The sequence below is a fragment of the Taeniopygia guttata genome, chromosome 7 (genome assembly GCF_048771995.1).
Source record: "Taeniopygia guttata chromosome 7, bTaeGut7.mat, whole genome shotgun sequence".
Taxonomy (NCBI): domain Eukaryota; kingdom Metazoa; phylum Chordata; class Aves; order Passeriformes; family Estrildidae; genus Taeniopygia; species Taeniopygia guttata.
Window position 1 is genome coordinate 20,902,578 of NC_133032.1, and position 16,708 is coordinate 20,919,285.

At 39.5% G+C, this 16,708-nt stretch overlaps 1 protein-coding gene across 3 annotated transcripts in view; it reads left to right on the forward strand.

Moving 5' to 3' along the window:
- Window positions 1–247: 247 nt before the first annotated feature.
- PARD3B (par-3 family cell polarity regulator beta) overlaps window positions 248–16,708 on the forward strand; it is a 394,980-nt gene continuing 378,519 nt past the window's right edge. For 2 of the 3 annotated variants that reach the window (XM_012574931.5, XM_030277632.4), the window contains exon 1: window positions 249–754. In XM_012574931.5, the coding sequence (XP_012430385.4) occupies window positions 635–754 (120 nt within the window). In that variant the 5' untranslated portion in view covers window positions 249–634. Of the gene's footprint in view, window positions 755–16,708 lie in introns of all 3 variants that reach the window. The other variant, XM_030277633.4, reaches the window with a different exon arrangement.

The following is a 16,708-nucleotide window of genomic DNA, read 5'->3' on the forward strand; positions in this document are numbered from 1 at the left end:
TGTTTCACAGCCTCGTGGGGCAAGGGCTGTGCTGCAGCCCCGGCTGCTGCACCACCGAGCAGGTCGGGCACAATTTCTCGCTTAGGTGTATTTTGTGTGCCACAGGGCCTTGTCGAAGCGCGATGGATGCTCTGCGCCTACCGCGGTCCAGCCCAGCGCCGTGCTGGCAGAAGAGCTGCTCGGCCAGCCGGGCACACAGCTCTCCGTGCCCCGCGCTCCAGCCTCAGCACTTCACGCCGCTGGCGCGGACCGGGCCGGCTGCTGCGGCTGGGTGCTCCGCACAGCGCGGCGTGCAAGGGACACCCATCCTCCCGCCGCACGGCAAGGGCGCCGCTGACCCGCGGCCCCTTTAAAGCCGGCCCGGCGCTCCGTGCCCCGGGCGAGCGCCGCCACCGCCCGCGGCCGCCCCGCCCGTCCCGGCCCGGCCCGCGCCTCCCGGAGCGCGGCGCGGGGCGGGGCGGGCACGGCGGAAGGAGAGGCCGCGGCCGGGCCTCGCTGCCGGCGCTGCCCGCGCTCCGAGGCGCAGCCCCGCGGGAGCACCTGCCGCCCGCCCCGTGGGGCCGCCGAGCCGCACCTGCCGGCGCTGCCGGGCGCCGTTCGTGGGCGGGCAGGGCGGGCATGGCGGCGCGCTGAGATGAAAGTGACCGTGTGCTTCGGGCGGACCGGCATCGTGGTGCCCTGCAAGGACGGGCAGCTCCGCGTGCGGGACCTGACCCAGCAGGCGCTGCAGCGCTACCGCAAGGCCCAGGAGAAGGTGAGGGGCGGCCGGGCCGTGCGCGGAGCCGGCCCGGGGCGGGGGGAAGGCCCGGGGCGTCCGGGCTGGAGGGGCGCGGAGGGGCGAGGGGGCTGCCGGGCCCTGCGGCCGCGGGGGCACGGCCGCGGTCCCCTGGCTGCGTGCCCCTGCCAGGTACTTTGTGTGAGCAGCTGATGCCGGGGGCGGGGAGCGCGTCCCGCTCAGCTGCCCGGCCGGCATGGCTGTTACTGCTGTGCGTGTTGACTAACAAACTTGAAACAGACAAGAGCATAACAATAAGTCAGTTTTATTCAAGCTTGTGTTTTCTGGCATCAGCTGCTCAGTGAGGTGCTATCTGCATGGGAAGGTGATTTCCTTTACATGAAAGGAGCTCTGAGTTTTTCTTTGGTTGTACTTAATTGAGCATAAAAATGTTTTTTCTTTTTTTCTCCGAGAGGCAGGTGCTGAAGGCTAATGGGGTACTGCTCAGTATTGATTCAAGGCCTAGTGTTGCAAATACTGTTTTATGAAAGCGATTCCAGGTACAAGCCCAGATTAAGGACCTGCAGTATTGTGTTCATCTTCCTAAAACATCTGAGTAAAAAGTACAGCCAACATCTTAAGGGTTCTGTTTTGTGACATGTGCTAGTTTCTTATGGGCCCAGTCAACTGTTTGATATCCTGAATGCAAAGCTGGAAGTAAATTCTTGTCCTTGCAGATTTAGTTTGAGAAAAAGTTGCTACTGCTATGTTAAATACATCATGAACAGCTGAGACTGATCTAGTAGAAATTGCTATGGTCTCCATGTTGGTCCTTCTGAGCAAATATCATGCTTTAACCTGCCTTAAGATACATAGAGCTTGACAAATATTTTGCATTAAAAATAGTTTTTCCTAATGATGCTGTCTGTATGTAATAGCTACAAAATGTTTGTAGAATTCTTGGTGCTGTTAGTCAACAGTGAGATCTTTTGCACTGAAGTATGGTTGAGAGTACTAAAATATGCCTGCAAGAGATGGGCTTTATCAGAAACACAATTACTTTCAGCTGTGTTGAATTTAGAAATTTACAAATTGATTTCAGCTTTTGATTTGTGTTTGTGATGACACTGAAATCAGTCTCATGATGATGGCTTAAAGGTGGCCTACAAAGCCTTTATATAAGTATTTCAAATCCCTTTCTTCCTCTACTCTTTATTTACTTTTTAAAAAATTTCTTTAGAAAGAAGTAGAAGGGTGCCTGCCTTTCTGGGTGAAGTCCTGACTGTTCTAGAATGCTCAATAAGCAATTATAGGATAGAAATTCCAACAGTGTGAGAGAGCTTCAGATAAATGCCAGACACTTAAGGTGTACTACAGTTCTCATGAATTTGTAACCAATTTGCTATTAAAGTAGTAGCTAAAGAATTTTTTAAAATGCCTAGTAATCATCTCCTATGTTCTCCAATGCCCTTCAGCTGTGAGGTTAAAATCATCAGCCTTCTTTATAGACCAACCAGAGGCCAGAGGCCATGTTTCTGACCTTGTAGACAGTGTTTCTGACCTTGTATATCTTCCTTTGCAAATAAACTTTGAGTGGTTTTTTTGGGGCTTATTTCCTTATAGAAATGTGGAGTTCCATCATAGGTGGACAAAGTTGGTACAGGCCAGTTTGTTCCAAAATTGCTGATTACTTTGAATAATGGAGCTTCAGAGCTAGAGTTTATACAATGATGTGTAAAGAGGCAGAGCAGGGGAGCAGCCTCGTGAAAAGCAGAGTAGGTTTTCATTCAAGTCACTAAAAAAAGTTTTATACCTTGTTTATCCTTTCTCCCTCCCCCATGATCACTGGAAATGTAAACAGGTCTGTTGTAGTGCTTTGATTAGCTGGCTTCCAATCTACAAGGTTTGCACTGCAACTGGCCAAAAAGATAAATTTCTTCTTATCTTGACATGCATCATTTAGCATTAGATTACTTTCCTGGGGGAAAATTTTAGGTTGGTAAAATAGATCATACAGATGTCTCAAGCAATTAGTTTTATTATCTTTTGGAATATTTTTTTGTCTGATGTAACATGGTGGATTGGGTGTTTTGCCACTTTCCTTCTCTTTGTTCTTTCTAAAATTAACTTTCTTTAAAAAATGTAAAATCTTACTGGGAATGGGATTATTTCAAGATAATCAGCTAAAATGTGCTGCGAGGTGTGCACATAAACACGTTTGTGCTAAAGATAACTGAATATTTGTTTTTCTTTTAAAAATATTTAGAATGTTTGGAATACTTTGTGACAGAATGCTGCTCTTTCTGTTGGCATGTTAAATGTTCTTTTTGTAAGTTTTTTTTAAGTGTTAAAATGCTTTAAAAGAGCTAAGTGGAAAATTTTATTGTTGAAGTGCCTGAAGTATTTGGCGAGGGAGGGAGAATTGACAGAAGGAATATCTTTCATAGTTGTAGAAGGGAAAATGAAAAAGATAGCTAGGATACGAACTGTAGTAACTTTTTATTAGTTATGGTCCTGTCAAATACCACAAAAATGTTTGAGAGGGTCTGCGTTTTGGGAATTGCCCTGGAAGTCTAGTTTTGCTCTTGTACTAGAGTCACTTGTCTGGCAAAGGGGAAGATACAAGATTAGAGTATTAATTCATGCATGTTGTAAAAAATTTGAATACACATATGCAAATAAAAATTTTTGAATTGGTTTAAACTACTTTGCACTTCTTTATACTTGTAATGAGAGGAAAGTTGACGCAGTCAATGATTAACTCTCTGGTTTCTGTGAGACAGCTGAGAACTTGCTGGGCAGTTGCTTATTGTAGCCTTATGTGTTTCCTTAGCAAATTTGATTTGGTTTCTTGACGGGACTGTGTTGGCAAGGTTTGGTCATGAAGGCTCAGTTGCCTCAGTTAATGAAGTTGCTTTGTTAACTGAACCAAAACATTGGACCTATTTCAGTTGAGAAATCAGACAGTAATTATTTCTTGATGCTACTGAATTTAGTGGCTTTTAAAGGTACTGTAGTAGTTCCTGAATGGGCAGATCCTGTCTGATTCACTGGAGGATACAATAACTGCCTGGAATTAAGAACTTTGTATTACAGTATCAACTAAGAGATTTCTGTGGTCTAGGATTTTGTGTTGTGAATAGTCATAGATGTTTAAGAAACTGTTTCTCGATCAGCTGCTTTGTGAGAATTGTAAATAATTTTTCAGGGAAGTCAGTGTCATCTCAGAAAAGTGACTTGAGCAGAATGAAGTTTGTTGGAACTCTTGTGACCCAGGATCTGCTCTTGTTGCTGTTTAGTAATGTACATTAAGGCTTCCTGCTGACAGGTAGATACAGTAGGATTAATGATTCCTTATCATCAGACCAGCCCCTAACTTGATATTTTGGTGCCCTGGGGAGCAGTTGTGTGTCATCTGTTGCATTTAGGATTCTTTGCTTGAGTGAGAACAGATGTGCTGCAAAAGAGTTGAGTTGCTGTGCCTGTTCCTGTGTTTGCTTTCTGTAGCTGTAAGACAGCCTTGGATACAGGTCCTTGTTGATTGTTTTCCAGTCAATTGTCAGAGACTTTTTTTTTCCCTCCCCCAGGTATATGAATGAGAGGATAAAGAGAAGTTCTGGGTCAGCATGCAAGGATTTCATGGGCTCTCATGACGTTGTCTGATTTGTATGGTCCTGTTGACAGCAATTCCTTAAAATGCACATGGGGCTAAATGCACTCCAGGTAGATGCTCTGTTGTGCTCGCATCTCTCCCCTTGGAAATGCTGTTCTCCCACATTTGAGGCAACAGTTGAATCACCAGCTTTGCAGTGGAGCCCTTGGCTCAGCTGGAGATCCTTGCTTGCTGTCTCACAGACCTTGAATGTTGTTGGTACAGAAAGTGATGTCTGCCCAGGGAAATGAGGCTAGCAAAGTGAAATCCACTGTGACTTTTCTTTAAGCTGCAGTGAAACTTTTCTGAGGGAAATGTGTAAAACCTCTTGCTGCTCCAAATGTTCTTTATCTCTCTGGAGGAGCCAGAGACAGGGAAGTGGTGATTATCATCTGTGTGTTCATTTACTAGTGTTTGCATATACAACACTTGCCTGCATGGCTTGATTGAAGTGACTACTTTGGCTGTCTGCAGTCTTGTTCTTGGAAGCCAGCTGAATGAGTGGGACATGGAAGTCATGTAGTAAAATTAATAACCACTGCAATTTGTGGTTTAAAAGTTGTCACTTTAGGCACAGTTAAATTCTTGAGTGGCTCACACTCAACAGCCTTTGTGAGCCTCCTTTGGGAATGGGGATAGAGAAAGTCAAATATTTGTTGCCTTGTCTTCCTGGAACTTGATCTCCACTTGTAACAGGAGTGTGTCTTTCCATTCATGAGAACATACAGAGGGCATCCAGTTAATCCTAGAATGGTGATGAGAATTTTGATTTGCAGTCAGACTGAGCAGGAAGTAGTAAGATAGTAGGTTAATTCCAGAATGGTGTGGTTTTGGTTAGAATGGGAAAAAATAGGTGATTTGGGTTGTACTGATGATTTTTCCCAAATTAGATACATTTAGAAAACTAATGCTACATGTTGGTTGTTTATATAATTTTGTGAGTTCTACTAATAAAACACTTTCTCAGTTTCTTTCTGTTCCTGTTTGCTGACCACATGACAATTAGTGTTCTGGAATTAGGTATTGCTGTTGTAAATCAGCCAGCAAACAGAACTGAATGTGCTTGTAGTTTCTCTAAATATATTTGGGATAGGAAGAATGACAATTTTTTTTTTTTTTTACTCTAATGCTTTCAAAAGATGTTTGCAAAACCAAAAGACTCTTTCAGAAGGTATATGCAAAGAGTTTTGAAGGAAGTCCTTTTGTTATGACATTTTTTTGTTGTGTTTTGGGCAAATTGTAAGTGTGTAGTCCTTTTAAAGGCAGAGTAATAGAGTTGTTTTTGTGTGGCACTTGTGTACTTCTGTCTTGAACATGGTCACTAGGTTTGGTATTTTTCCCTGTCCTGATTTGTCTTAGTTTATTTTAATTTTTTTGCTCTAATAGGGATGGTGTGAATCCATAATCTTTGTTTTACCAAAATAATTCTAAGCTTTGTCTTCAAGTACTTTTTTTTTGCTAGAAATTATTTTAACTCTTAATTCCCTTATTTTCTTGGTATCCTTAATAAGTTACTGTATGTTAATAGCTTGTACATTGTTTTGGCCACTGATATATTTCAATGAACAGCTTGATTATCATTTCTGCATTCAGCCTTTGGAGTTGTCACTATGATACTGTACTAAAAATGAGACTATAACTTGATATGCTGCTTTCTCATTACTATTGTATGAGTTTGAGTGACTGATATATAGGAATACAGGCTATGTATGAGTAGGGGAAGCAAAGAAAATGTAGGAGACAAATGAATTCAGAAACTCCTTATTGACTTAAAAATGCTAGTGATGGTATTTCATTGGGATTGGGAACATCCTTCAAGTGGCAGAACTTTGGGTCCCTTAAAGAATTCTCTGGATTGCTTTTATAGGGACCCAGAAAAATTGAGAGTTAAAAGGTGTCTGCTTTTTAATCACTTTTGTGTAAAATGTCAATTTTTTGTAAAATGTTTTGTGTAGCATAGCCACTAGTGTTGAGGTTATTACATTTTTGGTAGCTTTTCAGGCTCCTTTTCTCACAGGTGTTTAAAATCTACAGAAGAACTACCATTGAATTTAGAGTTGTCATAGAAAATGTCTTCTAGTCCATTATGTACTTATGTAACATGGAAAAAAGAAAGTTTGATGCCCTTTTTCCTTATAAGAAGTTGACTATTGCCAGTAATGGGCTTTTGGCTGAATACTGAGTTACCTGATGTTAATGTGTTTCAGGGGAGCTCATTGAAGGGTAGAGTTGGTAAAACTGGTGGAAATTCAATAGGCAAAATGAGAGTAACCTGTCCTGGAAATACTGCAGTCAGACTTCAGTGCATGTGATAATACTGAGTGTCCATTTTTTTTTTTTTTCTCCTAGATCGTATTTATCAAGTTCTGAACACTATTCAGCTGTTGTTAACTGAGATATAGCAAAGATTTGTATAGTAACGGAATGTTAAATCAGTCAGAGAAGGAAGCCACCAAAGAGCAGTACAGAGTTCTAAGTAGTGACTACTTGCTGTTGCTCTTTGCCAAGTTGAAGATGAACTCTGAGTAGACTTGTAGGAATTTGTGAAGAAGGAATTCAAACCTCAAATGGTATTTCTGGCATGGGATGGAAGTGGGAGGTGCTTTTGCTTGCTGCATAAAATGCAGTTTTAATGGTTTTATTTGCTTAAGTATCTGAAAATGGAAGGTTGTGATCTACTGATATTTTCTGAAAAACATAATGCTTTTAATTTAATAGATACAGTCATTTGGGCATAATGTTTTATGTTGTGTGACTTTACTTTCCTCCTTACTCATTCAGTATGATAGGTCAGTTGAATTGCAACATACTGTGCTGTCTGGCATTCTGCTACTGAAGGAGCAGATTTCCTCCCCCGTTGAGCAAAACATTCTTTAGGCTTTCCTAATGATTCGAATGTCAGAACTGCAGCTTTCCTAGGCATGAAGACCTATTGCTTATTATTATAAACTCCCTCTAACCCCCTATAAACATGCCTGTGTTTCATCCTTAATGAATATGATAGCACTAAAGGTCTTGAGCAATTAGTATCATTGAAAACAGATTCTGCTTTGTATTTTTTTTTTTATTCCACTATTGAATCTTATGCATAAGGATATATGCATTTTATATCATGGAAGTGACTGAACAGAAATGACAGGCTCATGTGAATGGCTTATTGATAGAAATTGTCTTGTAAATTCCACTGAGGTAGACTGTGCCCTGAATACCTTGTTAAACTGAGAAAGCTGGTTCATATGAGAAATTTAGAAAATCACCATGTTACAAGAACTTTTGGGAAAAAAAGCTTCTGCAATATTTGTGTAATATTATAATTAATAAAAGCTTTTTTTGTTTCCCATAGGTTATATATTGCTGTGCTAGTTCTGTAAGCCTTCTCATCAATGCTTTATTACTTCCATAGGATTACTTCAGTAACTTATTTGTAAAGGAAACTTAGTGTTATATCAGATTATTGTTTGCACTGGATAGGACTTCTTTGGACTGTTTTCCTCACTTTAAAGGCAAAGTATGTAAGACTTGATTTTGTAAATGTTTGGGTTTTTTTTCCTCTTTATGCCCAATCATTGTGCTAGAGACATCTCCATTAAGGGAACTGTTGTGATGTTTTCATGTAATCAGAATGTCTCTTCTTTCCAGTGTAAACCTGTAAATGTTATGTCACCACTAAATATGTCCATTCAGAACTGATGACTTGGCTTTCTTGTGGCAGGTGCCACAGCACTGCTCGGGTGCTTGACTCGCTCTTGGGAATGCTCCCGAGGTGGGAGGTTCAGACAAGTTGCTCTTTGGTTTCACGGGAATGCAACATTTGTTGCCACAGAAAGACTTCTTACCTCAGTGTTTTTCTGTTTTGGCTGTTGTGTGTATGAAAAAGCAACTACAGAATACTTGAATGAACATGCTTCTTATAGCCTATAATAAGGATAGCGTTGGGATGAAGGGTAGATAGGGAGGAAGATGAATGATTGCACTGTACAGAGATTGATAGCTGGAATCACGGAATGCAGTCTGATGGGTGGAAGCTAACAGCTGGCACTGGACTCACTTTTTTTTCCTGTCTAGGGATTTGTCCTCAAAGATGGGGCTCCAATGAGCCAAATGTTTTGCAGTACACCTTGTCTGGTAGAATAGAATGTTTTTCAGATTGCCAATAAAATACTGTCAATTAGTGAATCATAATACACAACCTCCCTATCATTTTCCTTTACAAAAATGCAGTAATTCCTCAATCAGTAGAAGAAAATGGAATGCCTAAAGGAGAATTACATGAAATCCCAAGAACAGAGACCTGCATTCTTTGAAAATTGTATGGCTTTATTTTTTTTCTCTGGCTAATCAGTTTCTCTATGCGCATCTCTTTCCCAAAATCTTAAAAGACCTTCACATTTTTGTAGAAGATGCTATCGCATTCTCATCGATCCGTCAACAGCTGGGTTAGTCTTTATTGGCAAACCTAAACATCTAAATTATAGATTTTGAGAGGAGACAAAAAAATTCTTTATATAATTATCTCCTGTTTCTTTTAAGTGACAATGTACAGTCCAAGTAAGAGTAGTTCCAGCTCAAAAGAAGTTAAAATTCAGCATGTCTGTGTTTGGACCTTTGAAGGAGAGATGAGTCATAAGTCCTGGTGGTTTAATCCTGTGTATTTGCTATATACATATCCCATGAATATGCTGTATTTATTCTGTATCCAAACCCTGGAGCACCCATTTTAGACCATTTTACAATTAAGGGTTGTTTCTTATAATTTGGGCATGGCTTTGTGCCTTCTCAGTACCTATGAGAGGTAGTGGTAAAATAATTAAGTGTTTTGGCATTTGCCTGAAAGCTGCCATGACAACATTCTGTCCATCCAGTAAGTACATGGGTGATCTGCCTGATCTTCAGGTGATGGTGTATGCTGCAGAAGGGGCTGGTTGAAAAGATGCTTGTGCCTGCTCTGTAGCTTGTCCTCTTGGCTTTGTACCAGGGGAACAGGCAGACTTCAGTGTGTCTTTATAAATTTTGATGCTGTCCACAGTAAAGTAGCTCCCCTTTTATGTCTCTCCTCCAACTACAAGTTTAGAGGCCATGTAGTCTTTCCTAGACTTTGGTTATATTTTTTTGTTAGTCTTGCAATGCTGGATGTCATTAATGGTGATAAGACCAGAATTTCATGGTGAAGATTTGTGGATAATTCCATGATTTTTTCCACATTTTAAAGCGTTTTACTCCTGCTGAATGTAGGCACCATTCACTTTGGTTCTCGTAGATCAGGCATTTTTTTGTTGAATGCAGTTCATTGCGGTGCAGTTGGCCTAAAATGATGATGATAATTAAAAAAAAATTTTTTTTTTTTAAATCCTCTGTGATACTCATTTGGTGGGTAATATTTTGAGTGTTAGAAAGATTTCCACTAATTTCTCTGCTTGGCACTTCTTGACCTCAAGCCAGAAATGTAACCAGACTACAAATTTAAAGCTCTGAAGACTTTGCTCTTATTGGTAGTGTTGGCTGCAGGCTGCTTGGCATAGAGACTCTTTGTAAGTGGTGAGTGTCATGAACAAAGATAGAATGTGACCTAGAACTCTGCTTAACTAACTTCTTCCTGCAGAGCTTGTCAGAATTCCATGTGCCATTTCACCCTGCTACTCCTGCAGTAGCAGAACATCCTTCCTGTGGATTCCTGGTTGAGCAGCTACTAAAATTCTCTCTTCCAACTGCAACTTTTTCTATAAGGCTTTCTTAACTATTTCAGTAAGGATTTTGATGGAGATGTTTCATCTCAGAACTTTTTTGATTGGTTCTAGATATTAAACATCACAAGGTCAGGACAGAAATACAATGGTGCATAAGTAGGGTAAGCAATAAAGAAAGCTATATGTGACAGTATCTGTAGCTCTTCTGTAAGTAATTAAAGGGTTCTGCAATTCTGGCTGAGGCAATGTTGCTGTTTTGCATCAGTTCAAGTCTAGAATGGCTCATTGTACCCTTTTTCTTTCACAGGCAGTGAGGGCCTTGCAGCTGTGCCATGAAAACTGTGCCTCACTCTATGCCGGGCAAAACCAAGTTCTAGCTTGTGTCATACTTCAGCATCAGTAAATTGGTTAAAGGTGCTGCATCTCACCTGTACATTTTTTTTAAACTGAAACAAGTTTCTGCTTTTGAAATAAATAGTCCCAAAGTGTTCCATTCCCTGCTTAAATTGTTTCTCTAAAGAAGTTTGGTTTTTGTAATCTTGTTTTTTATTTGAACTATGGGTTAGTCTACATGAGAGCCTGTATAAAAGCCAGAAATAATACAGGAATTTTTTTGGTGAGTAAGGACTCCAGAGGGCTTGCTTTTAGAAAAAAAATGAGGCAAATATCGTATACATAAATTAAATGTTTATATATTGTGAACTCTGTGAAAAGCTGTTTGCCTCCAAATCACATTCCTTCTACTCAGACTGAGTTGAAAATTATTTGCTGTAACAATGATTTTTGTTAAGGTATAATGATTTTTTTTTAAATAAAAATAATTTGCTGCAGTAGGGGGTTGTCAGCAATTTATTTATTTTTACAAGGTAGTTTATTTACTACTGAGTAGGAGCTGATTTATGGAAATATCTGGTCTGTTCTAGTGCGTAAAAAAATATACTTTGCTTTGACTCTGGTTTTAATTGTATTTTCTTTAAGTTACTTAATCTACTGATATTTCTGTAGAAATTCATTATTTTTCTCCATGTTGCCCACCCCAGCCCTCCCCATTCTATAGAATGAGTTGCAACAGTGTACTAATACATAAAACTTGCTTAATTTCCATACTTTTCAAAAGTCTGTTTCTCACAGTTGCCTTACTTAGCAGATATGTATTTTTAAAGTAATGTTGGAAATTTGACTGTCATCTTCTGTTACTGGTGCCTCTCAACCTGTGCTTTGTCTGCTCAAAGAAAAGAACATTGGGGAGGCAATTGCTCTCTTCAGTTGAATTTTCCCATGTTATTTGTTGGGTGGAAGGACTTGCTGAAATTTTTCAAGGACTGATGAGATTTAACATGCTCAGCTCCTACAGAATTAGGCTCATTTGAAAAATCAAGCTGCTGCCAATTCACAGTTAGTTTTCCCCTGCTGGCTGTAATAAATGTATCCTGAACAAATGTTTCAGGAGTTCCTGGCATTGTAAGCTACAAAAAGAAAACTCCCTGAAGAGCTGGAAACCTGAAATAGTTGTTTTGGGTGGCAGAAAGGAGAAGGTTCACTGACATTTCAATATTGTGCATAAAGACCAGCATTTGCATAGTAGTAGTCATGATGCAGGTGTTGTGTAGATTGTAATAGAAAAAGGAATATGCTTTTTTTTTTTTTTTTTTCAGAAAAAAAGAGCACATGTGTGTGAAGAAGAAAATTAACATTAGGGTTTGTCAATGATAAATTATGATTCTTCTGTGTGAGGCAAGAAAATTTGCACGTAAAAATCCAGGGAAGACTCCTGTATTAATATTTCAGGAGTAGTTATTTGGGTAGCTCTCATTCAGCTGCTGACTGATGGGAGGTACTAAATTTACATGGAAACCAGTTCACTGACTTCATGAAGAGCAAAATTAAGAATTAATTTTTGCTCTAAAAACTCATCGTATCTCATAAATGCTTAGAAGAGCACTCATGACCTGTGCATTTAAAATACATCTAAGGGTGTCTTCTTCCTTGTGGTTACTGTTGTGTTGAATCCATTTACTTTTTCAAACTCTCAACAGATCAAAATTGCTCTGAATGCTTCTCCTTTTCACATACTTCCACTCGTAATAAGATGGACCAGAGTATGCCAGTGTTGGCCCCTTAATCTCAAAGTCTGGAAAATGTTGGTTTAGGTAGTTTTCCATTCAAATTGAATTTTGTGCCTCGTGGGGGAGAAATTGCTGCAAGTGAGAATGTGAAAGGAGTAGACGGTTTGTGTTTGTACGTTCAGGGTGCTTTTCCTATTAGGCCCTTCATGTATTATTAAAAATGTAATGCTAAAGCTGGACTGCACCTTCCTCTGGTCACTGCAGGTCTCTGGTAGCTGTGCTTGCAGTGCGATTTTTTTTTTTTTTTGTTTATTTTGCTGCGGCAATATTGACTGCCATTTAACTCTGAATAGTGTCTGAATACATACTTTAGTTGTTTTTATTTATGTATCAGGAATTTTGCAGTTATATATGTATCATACTCTTTCTTGTCTGGTGTAACAAAATATATATTAATTGTTATTGTCATTTTATTAAATAAGCCATATTCAAAGACACTAGGAAAGCACTAGGTAGATTTTTTGGTAACTTCCTATGTTCCAAATACAAAGTACATCTGGCATTGTTTGTCCTGGTGTGACACAACTGTCTTTGAATGCAGTGAAAGTGGAGGGGTCTAGTTTATTGTTCATAGTGCAGTTTGTTAATGGCTGGAGATAGGAAATGAGCATCTCACTAAATGGAAGTCTTGGTCAACCTCTGACTCTTGCCTTAAGGCTTTGAGAATAGACAATATAAAAAAAAAACATCTTCTTTCCAGATGGCTGAATGCTTGATGTGTCTTTATGTTTAGCTGTCATTCAAATGTGAATGCTGTGGTGATTATAAGTGTCTTCCATTTTTCTGGTTTGAAATGATCCCTTTTATGCATTGTGTGTTTAGAGATTAACTGTTTGGCTTATCAATATGGATTTTAGAGTAAAAAAAAAACAAAAACAAAACCCAGCTTTATTGTGTAACAAAATCCAGGATGCTGGTGTTCATAAGCAGACTTTATAGTGAGGGTCTTAGTTCCACATGCTGTGGTGCAGACCAAAGTAGTTTTGAAATAGATTGTATTACTGGACTATTAACATTCTGCAAAATGTTGTTGCTTCATTTTTGAAACATCTTATGTGTGATAAGTTTCATGCTAGTGTTTTTTGTTACTGAAAAAATACTATTCTGCAATCTGGGAAGAAAATACATTGATGAAGGAGTTTATTTTAACTGGGGAGAAAAAAGCTAGATTTAACTTTTGAATGGTGAGTTTGAATCATGTATTTTCATGATGCTTGAGTTCATAGTGAAAGATAGAAGCTACAGTTTAATGATCAAATTGTTAAATAGTGTTGTAAGCTGAAGCACACTTAATGGATTTTCAGGCTGTTTTTCTTGGGAGTTTTCTGTATATATTTGTTTTTGAGCCTGAAATCATAGTTTGTGTAAGAGATATCTTTAATAATGCAGCTAAAGCTGTTGCAGGTTCTGTAGGAGTCCAAATCACTTACTTTGTGAGCATTAGGCCAGTAAATTCTGATGTTATAATTTTTTTTATTAACTGACATTGGCGATTTTCTTAGTAACCATTTAAAGAAGAGAATGACCTGCTTCATTGCATGTGCTGGTTTCCTTTTCAGGCACTGCATATGGTGATAAAATTTAGTGGAAATAGGTCCAGTTATTTTGTGGCATCTTACAGCTGAACTTGTCAGTGACCATCTCCCTACCTGTTTTTGTGTGTGGGAGTTGGGAACCAGATCCAATCATCTCTTACTGAGAAGGGAGCTGTTACTCTGCAAGCCCTATTGACAGTGCATTGTGCTAAAACGTTCCTATAACATGCCTAGGGTTGAGCATTCTTGTGAATAATGGCTATGTTATGTCCACTTAGCTGTAGGCATTTTCAGTGGGTCTTTAATTTTATTTCTTGTTTCTGTTGGTGCTTGAGCATGGCATAATTATGTGGAGCTTATGTATGTGGGTACAGTTCTGGAGCCCAAAGAGAATGAATGAGGTAGCTGACTGAAAAGTAAATTGGACTCATTTGTATTAGTGATGGATGGCATCAAGCTGCAAATGAAAATGAAGGTTGTAATGGCATCTCAGGACTGATGTAAAATATATACAAATACAGCATTTAAACAAGTTTGCTTATCAGCTGTTTTCATTTTTACTTTATTGTAGGGTTGTACTTGCTGGATTAAAGTTGTGTAAGGAGCGTTTTTTTTTTTACATGTGGCCCCCTTGCAAGCTGTGAGTTGGAGAAGGTTGCTACCAAACAGTAACTGGAACATGTTCCTTAGGTGTCATTTTCCACATTTGGGCTGAGTGTTGTACTTGACTGACTTAGTCCTATTTGTCTGTTAGTTGTTTTGCATTGACTGATGCTGCCTTCATTTTTCCTCTGAAACCTGTGAAGGTGTTTCTTCCCAACTCTTTTGTGATTCTGTTTTCCTGGAGACACTTGGAATAGCAGAAGAAAGCAGCCCTTTGGGTTAAAGGCTGGGCAGGGTGAACCCTTATGCACACTAGTAGTATTAAATTTCAATGGAAAAGTGGGTAATCTCACTTTCTTCACTATTTATCTGGTCAAAATCCACTTCATGCATTGAGCTTGGGCATATGGTGTCAAGTTTTGATGATGTAATTATTCTGTCATGTTCTGTATTTCAGCCAGGTGAAGGTGGGAGTTGTTCTCAGGAGCCTTGATTGGGTTTCATCCAGTTCCATCACTTGGCTTTGGCAATGTGTTTAAAGGTAGAGGTTGTTTCAGCTGTTTACCAGGTATATTTGCTGTATCTTGGAAGTCAAATACTAAAACTTAACCCACATTGTACTGTGATGATATCAATTTTATTAATATAGCACAGAATATGGTAGATTATATAATAATCCCCACAGTATAATATTAAGCTGCTAAATATTTGTATAACTTTTTAAACTGCCTGATTATTTTCTTTCAAGCAATAGACAGAACCACTGGCCAGAAGCTGGCTAGGCTTTATGGAATTAGGCAGTGCTTCACTGTTGTGCCTTCAGAATATTATTGACCCAATTGTTTTTTCTCTTGAGCAGTAAAGAGAGGAGAGAATCTGGTTCATTTAGTGTTTAACATGAGAGTGAAATAGATTACAGCATCATCTAGTACAGACCTGCAAACCTTGCTCCAACACCTGTATGGTTACACCCTTTGTTTCCCTCCCTGCACAGCCAATTTTGAGTCTATTACTTTCCACCACCACCCTTTTAAATTTTTTCTTTTTTTTTTTCCTTTTTGTTTTCATTTGTAATGAACTTACTTTTTCTTCACAGGGAGTCTTCTTACATCTTCTAATGCTTTGCTTATTTAAAACTACTGTCTCAGCATCTTTATAGCACTAGGCCTATGATTGTCCCTTTGACTTGGTTTTGGAACACAGTCAGTGAACGTACTGTGAAAAGTTGGGTATTTTCTCTGAGTGAGGAAAGAGAGGTCCACAGTTAAGTCCACTCTAAGGAGAGCAATGTGCCTGCTAGGAGCTGTTCAGAGACCATGGGGAGAACTGATTAAGTCGATATGGGCAGTGGCACCAGTGGGAATTGGTGGCATTTCTGAAATGCACCAGCTTTGGATGTGTGAGAAGGGAGTGGTAGTCTGACTGGTCCTGCTGGCAGTGCAAATCTGGCAGTCTTTGGGAAAATTCCTTCCCAGTATCTGGTTGGTGATTGATCATGAAGAAAATAGGGTGGTACTGCAGCAGCAAAGTCTTGCTGTTCTCTGTGGAATTCCAAAAAATACCCAATGGCTTTCTATGAGGAATTAAGGATATGCTCCTATAGTTTACTACCATTCTTTTCTCACTTGAGCTTTAGCTAAAGCTCAGTTTATGTTAGAGTTTGACAGGATTCCGGCATGCTTGGTCTGCATTGTCTTACAGGCATTTGTATTCAGTTTTGTTTAGTGTCTGGTGTTACTCAATCACATCTTTGAAGCTCTCAGCTGCTACTGATAAGCAGTCCTGTGTCAGCTGCAAATGCATTAATCACTTTATCAAAGAAAGGCCCAAGAGTGTAAATAAAACAATCTTAGATGGTTTCTGGATACAGGGCTGAAGTGCTGGCTGCCCACGGAGATGTGAATCATTTATCATTTTTTGTTGAAGATCTGGTATCCTTCAGTGCTGAGTTTGTTACAAGCTTGAGTTGTCTTAATTTGCAGCCAGCCTCGTTTTTATCTGTACCTGTACTGAATGATTTGAATTTAAGGGATTGTCAGTTTTTGTTGGCAAAATAATAGTATTGTTCACTCACTTAACATGGACTTTTCTTTTGAAATACACTACTCTTATACACATTCTTTTCTTACTTTTGGTTTTTTCCTCTCTCATTTCTGTGTGAAAAATGACCGTTTGAAGGAGTAGCTTTATAGTTCTGTCTGTCCACTTAATGCTGGATTTTAAGAAATCATGGCTGTGGTCTTTAGCCCTCCCAGTGTTAACTCTAGGTAGTCAAACAAAAAGCCAGACTCAGTACTAATTAATTACTTGCCAGGTGCCTGGAGCTGAAAAACGGTTTGCTTATTAGCATAACAATATTACTCTGAATATTGTAGATAATATTTGACACGGGG